At 41.5% G+C, this 24,973-nt stretch overlaps 1 protein-coding gene across 1 annotated transcript; it reads left to right on the plus strand.

Annotated features, from left to right (window-relative positions):
* The first annotated feature begins 1,303 nt into the window (after positions 1-1,303).
* Positions 1,304-20,601, plus strand: smc1a (structural maintenance of chromosomes 1A). Its single transcript, XM_080734194.1, has 26 exons — positions 1,304-1,662; positions 2,375-2,563; positions 3,143-3,255; positions 3,605-3,808; positions 4,203-4,441; positions 5,239-5,497; positions 5,876-6,016; positions 6,346-6,428; positions 6,801-6,900; positions 7,049-7,156; positions 7,706-7,891; positions 8,649-8,828; positions 9,395-9,541; positions 10,177-10,314; positions 10,410-10,526; positions 10,784-10,890; positions 11,086-11,227; positions 11,522-11,667; positions 12,426-12,576; positions 14,963-15,079; positions 16,783-16,939; positions 17,600-17,754; positions 18,423-18,574; positions 18,745-18,814; positions 18,928-19,038; positions 19,818-20,601. The coding sequence occupies exons 1-26, from the start codon at positions 1,554-1,556 to the stop codon at positions 19,896-19,898; spliced, it is 3,702 nt and encodes a 1,233-aa protein (XP_080590320.1). The 5' UTR covers positions 1,304-1,553; the 3' UTR covers positions 19,899-20,601.
* The last annotated feature ends 4,372 nt before the right edge of the window (positions 20,602-24,973 follow it).

Consider the following 24,973-nt stretch of genomic DNA (forward strand, 5'->3'; position numbering starts at 1 on the left):
GCTTATTTCCACAGGAACCACACTTTAAGTAGGCTATCTCTGAGATAGTATCTCATATAACATTGAAAGACAGACGGATAGAACATAGTAGGCCTACTTTATCTAGGATAATATCAGTTTCAAAAGCATAACATCAAATACAAAGGTAGAAAAAAGAAAAAAAAGGGGGAGGGGGGGAGCATGGGGGCTTAATCTATTTACAAGTCACGGGTAGCAGCTGTCTGAAGGTGACTTTTCATACCAATTTTGAAGGAGGCTAGGGATTTGCTCTCCTTTAGGGCTTGAGGAAGGGCATTCCACTACTTTGACTACTAGTAGAAGTTTTGATTAATACTTACCGCTGCCGATATCCCTTTTACGTCAATGCATCAAAAGGCAGTTTAAGGCCCAGTAGAAAAATGGATGCAACAATGCAGTGACATCTTTTTGTGTTTGGTGACTTTGTAACCATAGTAACCAAAGGTGCGCATGCCTGGTTGGTCTGAAGAAGACTACCGCCCCTGCCGTTCTGTTGCATCCAACACTGTTTATCATAAAGCACAAATTATAGCATAACTTTGTAAGATTGTCCACATTTTACTTATAAAAAGTAGGATATACGAAATCGGCATAGCACACCAATACATATAATTTACAGAATATTCCTAAATTGTTAAAGACAGAAAGAAAAATGATGGAAGAGGATAATGAATAATGTAAAACTTCTCCCATGCAACAAATATGCAGTGATGGAAAAAGTACTCACATTCTTTACTTAGCCTAAGTAAAAGTATCAATTTTGCAATGTAGAAGTAGGCATATTCATTAAGTAGAAGTCTGTCATTTAAAATGTACTTAAGTAAAAGTATTGCCATTATAAAATGTACTTAAAGTACCAAAAGTAAAAGTACAAAACCTATAAAAAAAAATAAGAAGAATAAAGTAAAAGTACAAAGCTATTTTCAAACAGCCTAGGTATAAACTATGGCTAAAGTGGTTTATGTATGTTTTAAAATATTATAATTTATATCTGCAAATTAACTAACCTTTAGTAGTAGTTTTCAAATAGTGGAGTAAAATTACAATATTTGGATCTGAGATGTAGTGGAGTAGAAGTAAAAGTATTGGAAATTGGACATTATACTCAAGTAAAGTACAAATACATCCAAATTGTACGTACTTGGTCTTGGTTACTTTACACCACGACTCTTTACACCACTGACTTTGGGGAGGGACCATGGGAGGGACGAGAGGGATTCCGTTCCGTTATCGCGAGAGTGTTTGCCTTTACGCACATCGCGCGCTCTGCTGTCGTCCTGCAGGATTGTAAAATGGCGCATTGTTGTTTACAGTGATAGAACTATATTTTAATAACAATTGTACGCAAGGAGCTATTTATAATGTAATGCATACGTCCTGTAGCTAAACAGTGAACAGCGAGGCTCATGCATCTGTGACTGTAACAGCTTTTCGTTTGAGATAGCCTGACTAAAATATCGCATGTTAGCGTTGGGCTAACAGTTAGCTAAACATCCTATTTCCCCATTGTTATAAAGCAGAATAAAGCGTGCAGAATGGGATATCTGAAATTGATAGAGATCGAAAACTTCAAGTCGTATAAGGGAAGACAGATTATAGGACCATTCCACAAGTTTACTGCAATCATTGGACCCAATGGATCCGGTATGTTATGCTATCTTCTGCTAGCCATTAATGTTGCAACATTAATGGCTACTACTAGGCTGGCTAGTGCTACTAGTCAACTAGTCCAACATAGAAATTCGCAAGAGCTTGCTAGCGTTAGCAGTCTATGAAGTAATGCATGAATGTATTGTTGACATCCAATCTGACGTTGGAATGTACACGTGTGTTGTGTAATGTGTTCGACTTGTCTGCAAATGCACAAGTCAGCATCCAACTCTTGATTAATGTCACTAGATAGATATTCAGAGCAGGGATAATGTCATTGAAACCATACTCTAACAGAATCCCCTTTATGCCCATACATGGAGATCCCTAATGAATAACTGAGTAAACTAAGCATGTTTGGGGTCTCACAGCATATCTCCATTTACAGTACATGGATCTCCATATATGGATAACTGGTCTGATATACATTACTGGCCAGACAGTCAAGACATGGCGCGACCTCGCCCTGAGGCGTCGTACTAGTTGTGGACAATTACGTTTTAGATCCAATGCTTATGGATGTATCTAGTTATTTAGTATACATGTGCCTGCATTTAGTCATCAACAAAATAATCCTAGATTGTATTATTTCACTTTGTTTTGGCATACCCTTATCCTGGGGTCATGGAGCTCTTTGGCATAGATTTATTTTGCAAACATAATTATTTGAGTGTTATACTTATATTATGTGTGCTGTATGTTTTAGGCAAGTCCAACCTCATGGATGCCATCAGCTTTGTGCTGGCAGAGAAGACCAGTAATCTGCGTGTGAAAACCCTGAAGGACCTGATCCATGGAGCGCCTGTGGGGAAGCCGGCTGCCAACAGAGCCTTTGTCAGCATGGTGTACCAGGAGGATGATGGGGAGGAGCGCACCTTCACCAGGGTCATCATTGGTAGGTGGTGATTAGGGCTGTCACAATTATTACATAATCGTCTAATCGTGATTATTTGACATAATCGTGATTATTTTTCATAATCGTCCTAATCGTTTCCAGTCAAAAATAGTGGAAATAGCAGATCTACAAGCTCACAAGACGCGTTGTGAGCTTGTAGATCGGCTATTTCCACTATCAATGTTCTTTTTTAAGTATAAAGTTGTCAAATATGTCAGTAATTTCTTTGTATATTTAGGTTGTGTGTCATATCTACCATGTGCAACTTCAAAGCCTAAAAGCCAAACAGAAATGTAATTGTCAACGACAAAAACACAATTAAATCGTTAATCGCAATTATTTGAGAGAAAATTAATCGTCATGTAAAATGTCATAATCGTGACAGCCCTAGTGGTGATGCTTGCTTGCTCAATGGGTGTGACAAATGCTCATCTGCAACAATTGAATAATGTAGTCAGACAACTCTGTACTGTGATTATTTGCACACGTTTTTCAGAAAACTGTTAGGATTTAGAAGACGGTTGTAGAATCGACCTCGGGTCTTAATGGGTTGACGTGTGTGTGGTGTTTTTCCATCAGGTTCGTCCTCAGAGTACCGTATCAACAGTAAGGTCGTGGGACTCTCTGAGTACAGTGAAGAGCTGGAGAAGCTTGGCATCCTCATCAAAGCCAGGAACTTCCTTGTATTCCAGGTAAAACATTGTACACAACATGAAACATGCAACACACACACACACACACACACACACACACACACACACACACAAAACTAGTCGAGTGTCAGATGTGGGTGCAGACAACAAGGTTAATTGAAGCACCAAAAACGTGGTATTGCTGATAAAAATGTTGATCATGAACATTTGTGAGCTCCTCTCCTCTAGTAGACTATACCTTATTGAGAACTGTCTAAGAGAAGGACGACAATAAGGTCTATGCAGGTCCTTGGATTGACGTGACATATTAAATATTCGAGAGAACTTAATATACTTTAGCGTCTTGTGTAATTTGTAAGCCCCACTTTCCCCCTCTCTTTCACTCTAGGGAGCTGTTGAGTCCATTGCCATGAAGAATCCTAAGGAGCGTACGGCCCTGTTTGAGGAGATCTCCCGTTCTGGGGAGCTGGCCCAGGAATACGACCGGAGGAAGAAGGAAATGGTGAAAGCTGAGGAGGACACCCAGTTCAATTACCACCGCAAAAAGAACATTGCAGCTGAGCGGAAGGAGGCCAAACAAGAGAAAGAAGAGGTGTGACATGCGTTTCTTTAGAAAAAAATTATAAATAAATAAAAATATGCCTTTCTGGAGCTCCTTGAAACTCCCTCTACCTCAGTTCACTACACATTAGTATTACGACACCACACTTAACCTTACAGTTTGTTCACTTAATTATGTTACAAACACATTTCACTCAACATCCCCCCCTATGCCTCCGTTTCTGTCCGTCTGTCACTCACATTGACCCAGGTCTGAAGTTTATAATTGATTTATTTTGGTTTTATTTCAATGTTTTATTTACTGGTGGTTGTTGATTCTTTCTTCTTATAATGGGTGACTCTCACAAATCCAATGTACTTTTCCTTTTGACTCAACATGATGCTACGTCTCTCTCACCTCGCTCTTCTCTTGTGTTGTCGGTCAGGCCGAGCGCTACCAGCGGCTGAAGGACGACGTGCAGAAGGCCCACGTCCAGATGCAGCTCTTCAAGCTCTACCACAACGAGGCGGAGATCGAGAAGCTCAACAAGGACCTCGCCCACCGCAACAAGGACATCGACAAGGACCGCAAGAAGATGGATCACGTGGAGGAGGAGCTGAAGGAGAAGAAGAAGGAGCTGGGCAGGCTGATGAGGGAGCAGCAGACGGTGGAGAAAGAGATCAAGTGAGTGGAGATGATGATGATGATGATTAGGTATTTGTCTCTGTCAGGATTGGGATCAGGATTACCCCAGCGAACGGCATACACAGAAGCGTGAGCAGATGTTCGCGCACCTGTTGTTCTGAAGTCTACTGTGTTGCAGGAACGCAGCTGCATAACAAATCACCTTACGTATCCTACATGCTCCTTTACAAGATTAGTGATCAGTATGGTGAGGAAAATACAATGACATTAAAAAGACAAAAATGCTGATGTGTTAAAAAAGAAAGGGGACTGTAAAACCCTTTACATAAAAGGAAAAGAAACCAAGATGCCAAAGCAGTAATAACATCATTATTTTACCCCATTAAAATCAGGAAAGCATCTGTGTCGTTTTAGATTTTACCGTTGGCTATTCAAAAATAGCAACTATAAAAGCTTACAGTGCGTCACTTCGTGCCGTGCTCCGAGCTTGTACATCTGCTATAAAAATAATAATAATAATAAGATTCGTTTTTTGGCTTTTATGCCTTTATTGATAGGACAGTAGACTGACAGGAAATGGGGGGAGAGATGGGAAGTGACACTTGGCGAAGGTCGTCCAGATCGGGAATCGAACCGGCGACGCCGCTAGGCATCCATGCCTATGTGGTATGCGCCTGGATACATCTGCTATTTTTAAACATTGGTGAAACATCTTGAAAGTGTTTGAAAAGTGTTGAATGATTTTGAGTTACGAAAAAGTTTGAGAAATACCGAGTCGGCCTCGGGTCTTAATGGGTTAAAGCCATCTCTCATCCGCTCCTCTTCTCCCCTCCCAGAGAGAAAGATTCCGAGCTGAACCAGAAGCGGCCCCAGTACATCAAGGCCAAAGAAAACACCTCGCACAAGATCAAGAAGCTAGAGGCGGCGAAAAAGTCCCAGCAGAACGCCCAGAAGCTGTACAAGAAGCGCAAGGCGGACATGGATGAGCTGGACAAGGAGATGAAGGCAGTGGAGCTGACCAAGCAGGAGTTTGAGGAGCGCATGGAGGAGGAGGCCCAGAGTCAGGGCCAGGACCTCACCCTGGAGGAGAACCAGGTCTGATGTTTGGCCTGCTCGTAATATGGATAAGTGTGTTGTATGGCTGGGCTTGACCAATTATTATACTTTTTCGTATCTGCTCAAAAACAGTTGAAAACATGGGCTTTCAAAGTGGCCCAGATTATAATAAAAAATTACAAGTTCCATTTTTTTTATTATTGCTACAACATCGGTAATAAATAATATAGGTGGCTGGTGTCAACAGATGTTTCTATCTCAACATTTCTGCTTCAGTAAGGAAGACTAGTTCACTTTTTTAGGTGGTTCAAATCTCAGTTTGGCTCTCGTGAAATGGCACCATCAAAATAGACAGTTTATCTAAACTACAGTAGTTGACTAGTGTTCCCCCTCCCCCCCTCTGTATCGGTCCTGCAGGTGAAGCAGTACCATCGCCTAAAGGAGGAGGCCAGTAAACGTGCAGCAACCCTGGCCCAGGAGCTGGAGAAGTTTAACCGTGACCAGAAAGCCGATCAGGACCGTCTAGACCTTGAGGAGAGGAAGAAAGTGGAGACAGAGGTATACATCATCATCATTATGATAACAGTTGGAAATTCATTACAAAAATGCTGCTGAAGTTTGGTGTCGGAAATCTCTTCCCACAGTGACGGTAACCAGCCATTATGTAGAAATTGTGTGCTGAATCAAAAACATATTTGGCTGGTGGATTACTGAACGATTGCTTTAATGTTTTGGAATCCATGTTTGTGTCAGGTGGTTGACCCATCATGAAAACAATGAAACAAGGAGCAAGTAGCCCTTCTGAAGGGAGGTGCACTGTCTCAGTGTCAGAAAACCCCTGGAATATACTATAGACAGATGTTCTTTTGTGTGTTTTCCCCCTCTAGGCCAAGATCAAACAGAAGATCCGTGAAATTGAAGAAAACCAGAAGCGCATTGAAAAGCTTGAAGATTACATCACCACCAGCAGGTGTGACAGTTAAAGTATACTACTGGTGTTTTATTTTCTTTGTACCATCAACATAGTCCATCATTGTCAAAACGTGGGGAAAAAACACTATTAAACAATACTTTTGAATGCCTAAAAAGACACATTGCACTGCGTTTAAGTAGATTTATAGACAATGGTGTTCTCAGAATAGTATCACTCCCATGTATTCACTATTCCTACCCCTGTAACTTCAGGCTATGGCAATTTTCACAACATCCTTTAACACTGAAACATTTTTTTCCCACTGTGGCTATATTGGGGAATCCATTCAGCGGTCAAAAACGTTACTAGATGTTACATTGTTAGCGTCTGATTCCTCACTCCCATTATCTTGTTCCTTTTGCTCCTCAGACAATCTCTGGACGAGCAGAAGCGCATGGAGGAAGAGCTGACGGAGGAGGTGGAGCAGGCCAAGAGGAGGATTGATGAGATCAACACAGAGCTCAACCAGGTGCTGATCTCACCCTAATCACACACTATGGACCCCACATAGCAGAGTTAGCAGTCCAGATGTTATGTTTTCCCTTGCATTTAAACTTCATATAAATGTGACGGACAAAAGGACTATTTGTATTTTTATGGGTGTGTCTTGTCTGTAGGTGATGGAGCAACTGGGCGATGCTAGGATTGACAGGCAGGAGAACAGCCGCCAGCAGCGCAAGGCAGAAATCATGGAAAGCATCAAGAGGCTTTATCCTGGCTCTGTGGTAAGGCAGCAAACTTGGGTTCTCAACTCCAGTCCTCCGTGATGCTTGGTAGTTGGTGGTTTTACATACTACCTGATTATAGGGCTAGAATTAGTGGGGCACCAGGCGAATGCAATTAATGTCCTGGTTGTATGGAAAGCCAACTTTTCAGTTTCATAAATGTCTCTGACTGATATGTCACAGGTCAATCTTGCAGGTGCCTTAACCTACTGTACCTCCGCTGCATCTCCCTCACAAACCATATGTGTGTAGTACAAGTATTGGTTTATTTATTCATCGAATGGGCTCATCTGCCACCAGTTAGAGAGGTATTTAAAATGAGATGAGGCATCAGTTCTCTCTCCTCCCCAACATCCCCTCTAGCTTTAGGCGGCTGCCTTGTTTGCCCATGCCAACAAAGGCCTTAACCACTGGTATATAATATTGTAAACATTCAGTTTCTTGCTTCCCTTTGGCTAATACAGTTTAGTTTGATATAAGCCTGATATAAATTAAATGCGGTAATTTCACCCTGCCCCTCCTTCTCTATCCACCTCTTCCTCTCTGCAGTACGGCCGTCTGATTGACCTGTGCCAGCCCACTCAGAAGAAGTACCAGATCGCCGTTACCAAGGTGCTGGGGAAGAACATGGACGCCATCATCGTTGACTCTGAGAAGACAGGCAGAGACTGTATCCAGTACATCAAGGAACAGAGAGGAGAGCCCGAGACCTTCCTGCCTCTTGACTATCTGGAGGTACGTTCTGGAAGGGAACAGGGTTTGCTGTTCACAATGCAGTGATGGGAAATCTTTGGACGGCATGTCATTTTAACCCATTTAGGCCTAGCATTATTGAATGCTTTAACCAGTAAAAAATAGCAGATATACAAGCTCACAGCGCGGCACCGAGTGCCGCGCTGCGAGCTTGTAGATCTGCTATTTTTTGAAAAAGTCTTGAAAATGTGCAAATCTTTGAATATATGTATTTTCAAAGCGAACGTTTGTAACTCAAATTTTGCTTCCCGGGGGGGGGGGGGGGGTCCCTGGAACTAAATATTCTGAGATGCGGGTCCGTGGCCAAATAAATATCAGTTTGGGGGTCCTTCACATGAATAGGTTTGAGAACCACTGAGTCTCTCAAGAACAGACTTAACTGAGCTCCAGTTGAGTGAAAAGGAGCTTTTCTTTGACAATGGCTGGCCAGATTGCTGACATAGAAACATAGGTTTTTTCAAAAAATCTTAGAAGGATTCAAAAGACACTTATAGAATCGGGTCAAAATTCAAATTTTCACGATTTTTCAAAAATAGCAGATCTACAAGCTCGCAGTGCGGCACTCGGTGCCGCGCTGTGAGCTTGTATATCTGCTATTTTTCAATAGTTAAAGCATAAAATAATGATACACACTAATGTGTACCCGTTCAAAATGGGTTAATCCCACAAATGGCATCTGAGAAAATGTACAGATATTGTATTTTATAATAATTTCCAAATGTCTTCTTTGTTATCCCAGGTAAAGCCTACAGACGAGAAACTGAGAGAACTGCGTGGAGCCAAGCTTGTGATCGATGTCATCCGCTATGAGCCTCCCCATATCAAGAAGGCCCTGCAGTACGCCTGTGGCAATGCACTGGTCTGTGACAACGTAGAAGATGCTCGTAGGATCGCCTTTGGAGGGCCATACAGACACAAGGTAAACGCACACGCATGCACACACGTATGCACACTCTCTCTCTCACACACACACACACACACACACACACACACACACACACACACACACACAGACACACACTCACACACTCACACACACACACACACACACACACACACACACACACACACACACACACAGTGTTAGAAATCTAAATTGTTTGATCAAAATTGATGTTCACAGGCATCTCCCATTAAATCCTAATGGTTTAAACATAAAGGCAAAGTTAAATTTCATCAAAGCAACTCAACTGATTGGCTGTATGTGTTGTAGAACAGCAAGAACATAGGTTTAGAATTATTACACCAAAACATAATTGTACATAGATACCTGTATAGTGCTAATTGTTTGAAAACAGCACTAGTGTGGAGAATTCCTTTTACACCATTTCATAAATCACAGAATGGAATGGACAAACAAACATTTTCATAAATGGTATAGTGGACTATCAAATAGTGAGTTGTTGGTATCGTTACATCCCTACATTTACTGCTGAAAGATGCTCCTTGCCTTTCCTCTGACATTCTTTCTTTCCCTGTGAGCAGACTGTAGCCCTGGACGGTACCCTGTTCCAGAAGTCTGGTGTGATCTCTGGAGGAGCCAGCGACCTGAAAGCCAAGGCCCGGCGCTGGGACGAGAAGGCAGTGGACAAGCTCAAGGATAAGAAGGAGAAACTCACTGAGGAACTCAAGGTAACCTTTCACTCTAGCGTTGGCTGTGTAGAAGCTAGGGTTTATATAGGGCATACATGGGCAACTGGCGACCCGGGGGCCACATGCGGCCCCCACCTTCACTTAATATTGGAGTACTGATATGTTATTGATTTCAGCTGTTACAATTCCAAACATGGAAAAAATTACCCGCTTTAATTACAGTCTATATTCGTAGCTAAATGACTAGTATTAAAATTATTACAGTTATTGTATTTTTTTATGTCCAATGTATTTGTATTTAAGTTCATAAAGTTAACATAAGAACATATAAATGCATTTGACATTTTAAAACAAAAGAAGAAAAAAAGTTACTTTTCGGGATTCCAATTAAAAAATTCAAAAATGCATTTGACATTTTAAAACAAAAGAAGAAAAAAAGTTACTTTTCGGGATTCCAATTAAAAAGCTCAAAACGTGTCGCCCTGCGATGCGTTTTGAGCTTGTAGATCGGCTATTTTTGCTATGTATATGCATTGTGGCCCTCTGGAGCGAGTGTGAAAATGTAGTGGCCCTGTCCATCATCAAAGTTGCCCACTCCTGATATAGGGTTTTTATATCATTGACTTAATTTGAAGAATTCTTAAAATTCCCACTTGTTGCCTTTCTCTCTCTAGGAGCAAATGAAGGCCAAGAGGAAAGAGGCTGAGTTGCGTCAGGTGCAGTCTCAGGCGCATGGCCTGCAGATGAGACTGAAATACTCCCAGAGTGATCTGGAGCAGACCAAGACCCGCCACCTGTCCCTCAACATGCAGGTGCGGCCAACTTGCAACGCAATAAGGGTCACTTTTTGCTGATTCGTTTAACATGGAACTTAACACATCAACCTCTTTTTGATTGCATCATGCAGGAGAAGTCAAAGCTGGAGAGTGAGCTCGCCAACTTTGGCCCTCGCATCAACGACATCAAGAGGATCATCACGTCACGTGAGAAGGAGATCACTACCCTCAGGGACCGCATGAATGTGGTGAGTGAAACTGCATGTTTTACACTCCCTGTCCAGGAACCACTAGACATCTTACTTAAGTCTTGTGTGACTGTCAATTCAGAACCTTTGCTTAATATTATTATCTAATAATTAAGCTCTTGTCTAGGCTTTTAAGCATTCTGATTTGCCAATCTAAACACTAAGCTGTGACATAAACCCTTAAACATGATTAAATATAGTTCTGTGCAGAATCTATGGTTTAGCACTTAACACAATCTGTGCTTCTTGTTCTCCAGGTCGAAGATGAGGTGTTTTTGGAGTTTTGCGTGGAGATTGGCGTGAGGAACATCAGAGAGTTTGAAGAGGAGAAGGTGAAGAGGCAGAATGAGATCGCCAAAAAGCGGTGAGTCTGTCCGTCCACACTGTGGCTGTTCAGTCTTATGTATTCTCTGAGACAGTCCCAGCAGGGTGTAGGCTCAGTGAACCACCAGCTTAAAGACTGCATGTGTATCATCATGTGCATGTGTATCATCATGTATGCATTGCACAGCAAAGCATATTTCCCTTTTTGAACAATATTGTGTCCCATTTCTGCCAGTCTGGAGTTTGAGACCCAGAAGACCCGTCTGGGCATCCAGGTGGACTATGAGAAGAACCAGCTGAAGGAGGACCAGGAGAAAGTCATGATGTGGGAGCAGACCGTCAAGAAGGATGAGGCCGAGATTGATAGACTCAAGAAGGTAAATGCGTGGACGGTCTAGGATTTATGCTCATGATGATGTCACAATGTCAGTTATGTTCTTCACATTCAAGAAACTCTTTGATAAACACAGACGAGACATTGTGTGGAGTGTAGAGACTTGAGTATAGACATCTTTTTCTCTTACTACATACTTGAGTATTAAGTGAGTAAATGGCCACCCTGTGAATATGGTCGGTGCTTACTTGATTTGGACGCCAAGATACTGTGTAGTATGTTAAATTTTGCCTTGCTCACTCCTTTCATCTCTGTTTTGCCATCCCCTTTCCTGTAGGAGGAGCACAGACACATGAAGATCATTGACGAGACCATGGCTCAGCTTCAGGACCTAAAGAACACACATCTGACCAAGAAGTCTGAGGTCAACGACAAGAACCATGAAATGGAAGAGATCCGCAAGAAACTGGGCGGTGCCAACAAGTCAGTGAACTTAAACACATAGTGTATGCTTCTGATCTGTCTGGTGGTGAAATGAAAATAAGTGTTAAATAAAAAAAATCTTTTTAGTGATGCCTCATGTATAAACATTTATATTTGTAAATTAAAACCAAAATATAAATGCTTGTCTTCAAATTATTCAATGTATGTTTTTAGAGTTAGAGTTGGCAGTAGGGTAAACATATTTCAGCATGTCAGTTAAAGGTGATACACCGTGAAATTTCACTTTTCCTATTTTAAAACCTTTTTTTGAGGTCCCACTAGCACCTTCTATCCTCACAAAGTCCCATTTCTGACCGTTGTGTCTTTCTCTGGTTTTGAGAAGGCGAAAGTTAAAAGTATCCCACGGGTTCTCAAAACAGGCTATCCAGATTTTCTGCCGATTGTGACGTCATCATCTGCCGTTTTTGAAGAAAAAGATTTTGTTTTCAATTTTTTTTTTTTTTTTTTTAAAGGATTTTGGGGGGGTGGCACAGTTCAGGCCAAAGGTGGTACTGCAGCTGAAATGCTCTGAGAGCCATTCAAAAATGAGAGAGGCTCTCTATTCAGGAGTGGTAATTTAGCCTCAAACCTTTTGAAAAACGTTTTTGAGACATAAACAATATGACATAAATACTTTTTAAATGCATGGTGTATCACCTTTAAGGGTCAGTAAAAAAATATTTATTCAACTAAAGCCATGCAAAGTTTCATTTCTTGACATTCAGTCTCATTTGATCATTTGTCTGTGTGTGTTCCAGAGAACTGACCCAGCTCCAGAAGGAGGTTACGGCCATTGAGACCAAACTGGAGCAGAAACGCAGTGACCGTCACAACCTACTGCAGGCCGCCAAGATGCAGGACATCGTGATACCTCTCAAATCTGGAACCATGGATGACATCAGCCAGGAGGTACACATTGAAACAGACCTTTATCTTTATACTACCCATGGATATTTATAGTTAACAACATGTATATGTGCTCGCAAACACACACATGCCTACACGATGAGCCTGTATTTATCGCCGCTGTCAGGCATAAACCTCACATCACCATATATATTTTTTAACAAAATATTTTGTATATTACCACTTTATAACAACATCATAATTCAACAATACAATCGCTTAATCTGACACAACGTACCAAAATAAAAGACATACATACAAACATACATACATACCGGTACATACATACATACATACATACATACATACATACATACATACATACATACATACATACATACATAAAAACATAAAAATAAACATACTCTCCCTCAGCCTTCGGCTGGTGGAGACAATAAAATAAGAGCACTTATTTTGGTACCACCCTTTGAGTCTTTAAGACCAGACAAACGACTGCAGAGAATCACAATTACCCAGCTCCTGATTCATCCGTTAGATGAGAGAGATCATTGCCCTTGACATACTGAATAAATCGTCCCCAAATCTTGTTTGTTTTTGGAGCGGTGAGCTCCCAACAAATGGCTCTGTCTGTCTGTCCCGATTTGTATGAACTTTAACCCACTTTGACCGATGTTATGTTTCTTGAGTACAACGGTGCCTGGCCGTGTTTTTTAACTATAAAAACAGGAACAGATTGAGAAGGCCACTGTTGCGCAGCCTAGACACACACACACACACACACACACACACACACACACAGGTATAGCTGCTAAATTTCACCGCTCCAATTCGAACCAATGGTTGGATTTTAAGAGTGTAAGTAATTCTTTCCAAGGGAACACACAAAGTTAACTCCTTAAACCACTGAGCGATGCTTGGTTTTCCTGCTTTTTTCCATGATAGAGCAATAGACTAGGGCTTGTAATAACCCAACATCTAAAATATTTGCTCGCAACGTTTTATCTTATGGCCAGTATAAAGTCTTGGGCATGGCCACAAACAATGGAACCGAGTACCTTTATCATCATTCTACTAGAATTCTACTAAGAGAGTATAAAAGTCAGAACACATCAACATATTAGATTTTTTATGAATAACTTTTATTTGATTATAACTGTTTATGTTTTTTCCATCACTTAACACTTTGCCGTCCGAAATAGAATGGTGGTTGGTAGATTAGCCGTGAAATTTCTATTATTGTATTGTGATCTGAGACATAATATTATGTTTATAAACATGAGCCCGCCGCCCCTCCTCCGCCCCGCCGCCGTTGTTTTTTCTTTTTTTTTTTTCCCAGGTCAGTAGCTCACCGTGATTTTCTCGATCTCCGTTGGGATAGAATGGGTGTTTTGGCCGATCATCGATCTCCCCGTGCGTTTCGCGTGCGCGATCCGTTCACGTAAATGTCCCCGCAAATAATCCATGTGTGACTCAAGAGCAGAACTGAAAATTTTCGCTAGCATAGCCCCTAGCATGGCTGCTGTAGAAGCACCAGGGTACAGACAGTAACCGAATGGGGGAATATGCCTTGGAAAAGGAAAGGCCAATGACATCACTTCTGCTTCATGTCAGCCCAGCCATGAGCTATCGATGCACGAGTGGTGACTAGGGAAGGTTAGACGATCGCCGATTTTCGGATGAAAATCATTTATTTCGGTAAATACGGGAAAGTACGGGAAAAGACGATTGGCTGCCCCTCCCCCCTAGGAAGTTCGATATAGTACGGTTTTAACACATCTGGTGCCAACCCCGAGTTTCCCGAGTTTGTATTGATACTAACGCTGTGCCAACCGAGTTTGGGCCGTTTTTGATTTTTTTTTTTTTTTTTCAATTTTTTTTTTCCAAAAATGTTTTTTGGACCTCCAGAAATGTATTAGGCATGATCGCGATCGCGAAATTGCATGTTTAACCCCCATACCCATTCTTTCAAACATGGCAGCCATGTTTGTTTACATCTGAAGAAAACATAATGGCTGATAAATCATGAATGCCTGAACGGATTTCCAAGCAGATTTTTTTGTTTGAAAGCTGTGAACAGCATCTACACACGTGGTGCATCATCTAGGCATGGGCGTGCACTTTTTAGCCAATTGTACAATTACATGGAAGTCTATGGTAACCATGGCAACGCGAGACATTGGCCGGAAAAAATCATTGCAACATAAGTGTTAACATTAAGGGGCTCCCCGTGGCTTGGAAAGGGTTAATGCCCTACGTCGTCATACAAGATTGTTAAACTAAAGCAGTGAAAATAGCAGATCTACAAGCTCACAAGACACGCTGATTCCGTTCTGTTCTTTTCCATTTCGTGAAAAGCAATGGTTTTGCACATAATGAGGTTTCCACCCGTTAGCGACAATATAATACTTACTGTGTTGTGTTGTTCCAGGGGAGCCAGGCGGATGAGTCCAGCAGCAGTCAGAAGAGTGAGCGGACCTCCACCGCCGTCCTGGCTAAAGAGGCCCTCCTAGAGATCGACTACTCCAACCTGAACGAGGACCTCAAGGTAGCAAGGCCACACCACACGCACTCCACCTGAACATTTGTGTCATTGTTAAGGCTGTCACGATTATTACATTTCACATAATTGCGATTAACGATTTAATTGTGTAAGGCTTTTAACCCATTTAGTGCTCCTGACATTAACGGGTTAAAATGTCCAGCGCGCCTCCCCCCGGCCCCATTCACTAGCGTTGTCTTATTTTGAAGGCCAGAAGTCGATAGCGTAAACACTTCCGGTCTGATGTCATCGCATCATTCACAGGAAGCGATCATCTTTACGTGGTGCCATGCTGGATCGCATCGGAGCTTTTCACCATGTGTTATATAAGCGAGCATCTGCCTCCATCTTCGCTTCTAAAGTGTAGTTTTGAGATAATGGACATTAAAGATGAGATCCCCCGTCCACCTCAATGTTATGGGATTACTATTTTGTGCCCGTGGAGCCGTGATGATGATGAATCAGCGACGGAGATGGACTCGGGACCTTCGGCCATTGTACTCGGTAGGATACCCGCCGTTACAGTAATATATTACTTTTCACGAGTATACTCGGGATCGGCACCATGTACTTTTCGAGTATTTTTCACGAGTATTCTCGGGATCGGCACTAAATCGGTTAAGCTTTGAAGTTGCACATTATGACACATAACCTAAATATAGAAAGAGATTACTGACATATTTGACAACTTCTTGTGCCTATCCCGGACAAGTTCGGGATTTTTTCAATCCAATACAATGTTTTTTTTTTGCTATTTTACTTTTGCTTGTAGAGAGTGTGGGTGGTCCTGGCTCGTCCTACGCTTTCCAACGAGTGATTCTAGATGGTCCGACGATTTATTCCATTGAAAATGGTTTAGAATAAAGTTTAGAGCACCCCTCAAAAAACTCAATCTATACTCTCGGCGGCGCGACGTATTCCAGGGTGCCTATCCCGATCTAGTCCGGGATATTTAATAAAATTAATTAATTAATCGGAGGCCTCAACGAAGCCCCGGTCTAATTTTCCATCCATGCCCCGGGCCGCGATTCTGTTTACATCAGCCCGTAATCGGATAATGCCGCCGCACCGCGCCGCCGACTCCAATACAAACTCACATCTTTAGAGACCTTTTTCTCTGAACTGTGTTCCCAGGGCAGCGACAAAGTCTTTTTGCGGCTAAAATAGCTTCAGATCGGGCTTCTAAAAAATAAAGAAGCTAATAGCTAACTGTTAGCTCACTTCCTCCGGTCTTCGTTCATGACAGTGTTTGCAGTGAAAGCACAAGCCACTACTGCCTGTGTAGACGGAAGTTAGAGCGAAGGCCTATGCAGAAATGTCTGGCACTCTAGCGGCACCTTGTGGCCCCTGGCAGTAAGTGGGTTAAAAAAGAACATTGATAGTGGAAATAGACAATCTACGTGAGCTTGTAGAGCTTGTAGATCTTGATCGGCTGTTTTTGAAAATGTTTGAAAATATGTGAACATTTTTCAACATTGAAATGATTATGGCGATTATGCAAAATAATTGCCATTACCTCAAATAATTGCGATTAGACAATTATGTAATACATGTGACAGCCCTAGTCATTGTGCACCAATATCAGAATAATCACAAATCCATGCAGAAGAGATTGACTCTGAGGAAGATCGAATCAGTGATTTTTTTGTTGTTGTTGTACTGTCTAGCACCTAACTAAAAGGATGTTTGTGACTTCTCTTTCTGGACAGGATGCACTGGCAGAGGATGAGATCAAAGCAGAGATGAACACGCTGCAGCAGCGTCTGAATGAGCAACAGAGCATCCTGCAGAGGATCAGTGCACCCAACATGAAAGCCATGGAGAAACTGGAGAGCGTCAGGGACAAGTTCCAAGAGACCAGCGATGGTGAGAGGATGGGAGTTGGATAACATGTTGATGATGGGATGTGATGGATAGAGGACGTCAGGGGTAGGGTTGGGACCAATATTGAGGAACCAGAATTGGTTCCATCTTATTTGGAACATATACAGTATCAGAGTTGCTGACCCGTAAGGGTCCATTTGAAATCCCCTAATGAATCGTTAAAGGGAACCAGTAAGAATCGGACTGTTAGGAGGGCATCGTTAAGGACCCGGAATCGTTAATATCCTAAAGAATCCCAACCCTAGTCAGTAACACCCTGAAGAATGCATTTGCCGAAACGCGTTGGTGTATTTTAATGTTCTAGCCCGTTGAATAAAGGCCTTTTATTTCTAAATCCACCTGAGTGCCTCGACCTGGATTTTTGTGCCTCTGTGGCACATTTTGTCCTCTTTTGCTCCTAGTCAGGGCGAGGTTATGCTTCAGCATACATCATAGACATTGTTATACAATGTCTAAAATGCATTATATATACATACTATATAAACATAACATGGATATTTTTTGAATGGGTAATCTGTCTCACAGAGACCTGACACCTGATGTCTCATTCTGAAGAGAAACCATGTCATTTTATATATACTGTGCCCAACTGATGTTAGTGCCTTGTTTTCCTCATGCTGTCTGTTCCCCTCTGTGTCTCAGAGTTCGAGGCGGCCCGCAAGAGAGCCAAGAAAGCCAAACAGGCCTTTGAGCAGATCAAGAAGGAGAGGTTTGACCGCTTCAACGCCTGCTTCGAGTCTGTAGCCACCAACATCGATGAGATCTACAAGGCCCTCTCACGCAATAGCAGTGCTCAGGTAGGCACCCCAATAAAGTGGTACTACAGATATTCAGTTACACAATGTAACTATGAAGACGTATGAACAATCAAACAAATGAACCCATTAAGAAAAATAGCAGATATACAAGCTTACAGCGCGGCACTGAGTGCTGCACTGCAAGCTTGTAGATCTGCTATTTTTGAAAAATCGTGAAAATGTTTGCATTTTTGAATATATATTTTTTTAAAGCAAACTTTTGTGACTCAAATCTCTGCTTCTGGGGGGTCCCTGGAACAACATATTTTGAGATGGGGGTCCGCGGCCAAATACATGTAATTTTGGGGATCCTTGACATGGAAAGTTTGAGAACCACTGATTTAAAAGAAGGATTTAGAAGACATTTATGGAATCGGGTCAATATATTTAAAGACTTGCACACACTTTATTGATTTAAAAAAAATAGCAGATCTACAAGCTCGCAGCAACGGCATTCGGTGCCGTGCTGTGAGCTTGTATATCTGCTATTTTTCAATAGTTAAAGCATAAAATAATGGTTGAAGTAATAATGTGTTCCAGGTCTTAATGGATTAAGAAAAGAAAAACCCCTTAAATGTAACCTAATGATTCCTATATCAACTGTTAATATATTTCCACTAGTTGCTTGTAGTGTAACTTTCTAGGATGTGTCTGTCCTCCTGCCATAGGCTTTCCTGGGCCCAGAGAACCCTGAGGAGCCTTACCTGGATGGCATCAACTACAACTGTGTTGCTCCAGGGAAACGTTTCAGACCCATGGACAACCTGTCTGGAGGAGAGAAGACCGTAGCCGCTCTGGCCCTGCTGTTCGCTATCCACAGGTAGAGGAAGGCAGAGTTTGAAATAATCGTGATATTATTGATTTGAAGTCATATATATATATTGTCCAGTCCTATTGATTATTTACTAAAGTCGTGGTTATTTACTTGATAGAATTGTAAGATGCTTAAAATAGGCACTGTGTTAAGTCATTTGTTCATCTTGTGTTTAGTTACAAACCAGCTCCCTTCTTTGTTCTGGACGAGATTGATGCAGCTCTGGACAACACCAACATTGGCAAGGTTAGTATTATCATGAGTCGAAGTTCTCATTCTGTTAGGACTTGACCGTTTCCTAAATGTTCCTGCAATCACACTTGGAAATGCGACTGAATATTTCACTCTATTCTTTCTAGGTTGCCAACTACATCAAGGACCAGTCTGTACAGAACTTCCAGGCTATTGTCATCTCTCTCAAGGAGGAATTCTACACCAAGGCAGATTCTCTCATTGGAGTCTACCCGGAGGTGCGTCTTCTTGCACGACACTTGTTCAGTATATAATATGTAAAATATGTAATTTTTCATTGCTGCCGGGCTTGTATCTCCATATTTCAACTTTTAATTATTGTACAAGTGCCAAAGAAAATTTACCGAAAAAAGACGACCTACGACATGTAAATCTGCGTTAGTGAAGTGGTGAAGTCTGCCAGTTTGTTTTATCAAACTATTGAAGATAAAAAGTAATAAGAAGAGCTTGTGACTAAATAAGTACATTGGATCAGTTAATGTCTATGTCAGGGGTCTTCAACAGGGGTCCGGGACCCCTAGGGGGTCCTCAGTCACTACAGGGGGGGTGCCAAATCTTTGTGTGATAGGATAATTCTTTTAAAATGAACAACTTGAACCCTCGCATCCCAATTCTGAGGAGAACTTTAGCCAAAAATAGCAGTTGCTTGGCGTTGAGAGCTTGTAGATCGGCTATTTTTGGCAATAGGTTTGGTGAAGAGGTTAAAAAAAAAAGAGCAGACCAAGTACAGAGTGAAAGGTCAAGTTTAGTAAGTCACAACGATGGTTAAAAGTCTGAAAGAAAAACACATCAACACGAATCTAACAGACTGATGACGGTTCTGTCAAACAAGTTTATGAATCTATCATGAAATCGATGAAAGTCTGAATCACACATTTATACAATATGTAGAGGGGGTCCCTGCTTCATGAAATAAAACGTTGACCTTTGCATGAACAATGCTGATTATAAACATTCCTGTTTAAAGTTGTAACGTTTCCTCCTTCTCTATCCACAGCAAGGGGACTGTGTCATCAGCAAAGTTCTCACCTTCGACCTCTCCCAGTATCCTGATGCTAACCCAAACCCCAATGAATAGGACAGCCACCCCCACAACACTGTCAAGTGGACTGTCAAATTGCTTATTCTGTAGTCAAAGTTTTATGTATCTTTTAGCTCCTCCTAGATGTTATTTGCCATCATGGTTTTCAATGTTTTAAGTATTTCTTGTTATGTTAGATTAGTGAATTTTGTGTGATTTCTCAAAAGGGGGTGACTGCATAACATTCTTTATAGACTGCCACATGTACATTTTCATTTATGGATTCAGTTCATTTCTAAATTTGGCCATGAGAGGAAAAACATTCTTTTTGAAAACTTTTGTACTTATGTCTAATGTCCTTTTTAGCTGTAACTTTTAAAGCCTTCTGGCTGTCCTCTGTTGTGTGTTGTAAAGGATGTATTTACATTTTTCACTTGCGCTACTTTTTACTTTTTTTTTTAAAGCTATATCAGGAAGAATTTCTCTGCAGTAAGGTGGACACATTCCCATTCTTCTGGAAAAGGCATTAGACAAAACGCCATTTTAATAACATGGTGAAGCATTTTCTGAATATTAGAGAAGGCTGAGAAACAAAATTAATGAAGGTCACAAAGCTATATGAATTATGTCCTTACTGTCAAGTGAGAAGTAATCAAATTTGGTCCAAGGCAAATTAAAAACGTTCTTCTCAATACATGGGTCGGAATGGTCTGTGTTACATGTCGATTCTATTGTATTGATTTCAGTAAATAAATTTGAATTATTTTACCTCTTTAAATTTGGTTGTCTTTTCTTAGATATTGGAATAGCTGATTACGTGTGTGTGTGTGTGTGTGGGTGGGCTTCTTTAAATCGGACCCTGTGTGCAAAGCAGGGTTGCCAACATTGTAAAGGGGGGAGGACAACGACTCCCCAAACGGGGTCTGAGGGTCCTCCCCTAAGAACTTAATCTTAACATATATATTTTCATGTGTTCTATTGAATTTTGCACCAATGATTCACAATGCAACTCCTTGCAACAAAACAGTTTTAAGGTCAACCGCACCAAAGTAACTCTTTGCAACTGCCATCAGGAGGAATTTAAGTGGTTCCTGTGTAAATAAGCCGTAAGGCTTTCTAGGATCTAATTTTAGTTGACCTGAATGTAAAATACTCCAGCAGGCCTGGGATATGAACTGTGGATGTCTGTCACAAGTCTGATCTTTAGACCACTACACCATCAGTCATTCATTTTAATGTATAGGCTATCTCAGTTCTCTTCACAACGATTATTTTGTGTTAGTAAAGTTAAGCTGAAATACTGCATTGAACTATAGAAAGACTGACTTGAACATGAAATCACTATGTTGAGAGTGTGATGGTTAGACCATCACTGAGTATCTTTCTTCCAGGTGTTTCCCCTTGATTCTGACATGACATCATTTTTGATCGGCGCATGCATCGCTCCTAGTAGCATGCTATGTTTGTGTTTGTAGCATACGCCTACAAGACATCTCTTAGTAATGTTGAAGTGTTCTTTAATATGTTAGCTTTGAGTTGGTAAAGTTAAACATTCCAGCATTGAACCACAGGACGACCAGGACTTGAACATTTATGTAGACCAGTGGTTCCCAAACTTTTTTTTTGTCTCAGGGCACCCCTATAAATATATATATTTTTCAGTCCATAGTCTGCACAGCACAAAGCTGCTAGGAGCATCACAGTAGAGGTGAAACCACAAGCTAGTAGGCTACGTTTAAATATGTATTAGTTATCCCGGACAATAGGCCAAGTTTTAATGTTATACCCTGGTGCGGTTGACCTTAGAACAGTTTTGTTGCAAGGAGTTGCATGGCGAATCATAGGATTAAGTTCTTGGGGTAGGAGTCGAATAATTACTCAAGAGCACTGAAAGGTTAGTGAGAGATGGAGTAGTGGTTTAAAGATCAAACTCTCATTGCTGATGTTCCATGTACAAATCTCAGTCCTCCTACATTGCCATTTTACTTTGACATTTTCATGGGTAAAATACAAAATAATTACTCAAAAGCACCTAATTTTTTTTAGGTTGGAGACGGTGTAGTGTAGTGGTCTAAAGATCAGATTTTAGGTGCGGAGGTTCTGTGTTCAAATCCCACTCATTCTACTAATTGCTGCTCTATTACTTGGATCTTTTCAAGGTTAAAATACAAGATAAAAACTCAAAAGCATCAGCACTTATTCACAGAGAGAGATAGCCTAATGGTCTAATGCTTGGACTCTCAGTTAAGTGGTGCCGTGTTCAAATCCCACTCAACCTACAGTCTATCTATGGACCTTGAAACCTTTCTAACCTTTCTATGGACCTTTTTTGAAGCTAGGATTGTCTAAATTTTCTCAATTTCTTCCAGTGCTCTCAAGGCATGTAGGTCCAGTTTCTTCTGTAAAAGTTCAGTTGGACAGAGTTCTTTCAGATATAACACCCCACCCTTAGCTCTCAGGAAACAGGGGGAGGGACACCCCTCCACAATGGTCCTCCGTGTACCTTGGGCATGGGACTTGAACCTGTCTGAAACCTGCCTGTAACAGGGACAACCGTCCAAGCGACCATACCATTGAGCCAAGGCACCTTTGGGCCCTCAGCAGGTATCTCCTGGTTCTTTTGAGTTTGCTCTTGTATTTTAGCCTTGAAAAGATCAATGTTCACAAGCAATGAAGTGTAGGAGGACTGGGATTTGAATATGTGACTTCTGTGTTGAGAGTCGGATCTTTAAACCACTACACCATCTCTAGGAGAAAGTATGTTCTGGTGATTTTTGACTAGTTCTTTTGTATTTTAAACTTGAAAAGGTACATGTAACACAGCATGATCTGCATGAGAACCAGGATTTGAACATAAACTCTAAACTGATCTTTAGACCACTAGACCATATCTCATTTAGAGCAAATGCTTTTGACTAATTCTTTAGTATGTTAACCTTGAAAGAAATGTTAAAGAAACACAGCATTTTGTATTTTACCCATGAAAATGTCAAAGTAAAATGGCAATGTAGGAGAACTGAGATTTGTACATGGAACATCAGCAATGAGAGTTTGATCTTTAAACCACTACTCCATCTCTCACTAACTTTTCAGTGCTCTTGAGTAATTATTTTGTATTTGAACCTTGAAAAGGTCCAAGTAAAACAAAAGTGTGGCAGGACTGAGATTTGAACATGGTACCTCTGAACTAAGAGACCACCTATCAGTCCACAAGACCATATGCAGGGTTAGCAACATTAGAATGTCAGAATCAACAAGATTTCAATTTCTATATATATTTTTTCAAGGGGGTAGGGAGGAGATTCCCTAAAAGGGATCTGAGGGTCCTCCCCCAATAACATAACATTGAAGCTTAGCTTGTTGTCCGTGATAACTAATACATATTTAAACGTAGCCTACTGGCTTCTGGTTTCACCTCTACTGTGATGCTCCTAGCAGCTTTATGCTGTGCAGACTATGGATTGAAATATATATATATATATTTATAGGGGTGCCCTGAGAGAGAAAAAAATCACACTTGTGTGAACTGAGCGGTGGAGGCTGTGTGCGTGCGTGCGTGTGTGTGTATTTGTGTGTGTGAATGTGAGTGTGAGTGTGCCTGGCCTGGCCTGAACAACAGCGCCCCTCCCTTAACATGTGTGGTCAAAAAAGGTATAGCAGGCTACATACACCACAGGCTACATACAGACAGACAGACACACACACACGGATACACACACGGCCACGCTATGGAGACGGTGTGACCACCGCTCAAAAAAAAAAAAAAAAAAAGTTTGGGAACCACTGGTCTACTGTCTACATAAATGTTCAAATCCTGGTTGTCCTGTGGTTCAATGCTGGAGTGTTTAACTTTACCAACTCAAAGCTAACATATTAGAGAACACTTCAACATTACTAAGAGACGTCTGGTAGGTGTATGCTACAAACACAAACATAGCATGCTACTAGGAGCAATGCATGCACCAATCAAAAATGATGTCATGTCAGAATCAAGGCGAAACACCTGGAAAAAAGTGAGTCCCAAAATCCCCCAAAAAGTGAGTCCCAAAATCAAGGCGAAACCTGGAGAAAAGTGAGTCCCAAAATCCCCCAAAAAGTGAGTCCCAAAATCAAGGCGAAACACCTGGAAAAAGGTGAGTCCCATCAAGACGAAACACTCGGAGAAAAGTGAGTCCCATCAAGGTGAAACACCCGGAGAAAAGTGAGTCCCATCAAGATGAAACACCCGGAGAAAAGTGAGTCCCAAAATCCCCCAAAAAGTGAGTCCCAAAATCAAGGCGAAACACCTGGAAAAAAGTGAGTCCCATCAAGGCGAAACACCCGGAGGAAAGTGAGTCCCAAAATCAAGGCGAAACACCTGGAAAAGGTGAGTCCCATCAAGGCGAAACACCCGGAGAAAAGTGAGACCCAAAATACAAAAAAAAATACAAAAAAGTGAGTCCCAAAATCAAGGCAAAACACCTGGAAAAAGGTGAGTCCCATCAAGACAAAACACCCGGAGAAAAGTGAGTCCCATTAAGGCGAAACACCCGGAGAAAAGTGAGTCCCATTAAGGCGAAACACCCGGAGAAAAGTGAGTCCCATCAAGGCGAAACACCCGGAGAAAAGTGAGTCCCATCAAGGCGAAACACCCGGTGTGTGTGTGTGTGGCTATACATATACAGTACACCGTATCCCAGGTGTGCCCTGGGATCTTTTGACTATGAAAAGAGTTCCCTGGCAGGTTGGGAAAATTACCCTACCAAGATTTTACCATTTTATTTGGTACTGTGGTGCAGTTTGCTGTCATAGAAAATGTGTGTGCGTATTTTGGCGCACCAGTTTACATTCCATATTCGGGAGTGCGTGCAACTTATGACATGCAGGGTTATTTATATACTTAAGGCTCTCCGATTTCACACCGTAATAATGTCTACAGAGTTTAGCAACCAGAATAGCTTCAGAAATGATTCTCATATCTTTCACCAAGTCTCCTTCATGGACTTTTATGATGACTCAGACTATAATTATTCATCACCACTCACCTGTTGTGCCAAGGCTTTCCCCACACCAAATGTTGGCCTATGTTATCTTCCGATGTCCACATGTCCTTCTGTCCTTCAGAAAATAAGCCAACTTACACAGCGGGGTGT

This window comes from Nannobrachium achirus (genome assembly GCF_963921795.1).
Source record: "Nannobrachium achirus genome assembly, chromosome: 9".
Classification (NCBI taxonomy): domain Eukaryota; kingdom Metazoa; phylum Chordata; class Actinopteri; order Myctophiformes; family Myctophidae; genus Nannobrachium; species Nannobrachium achirus.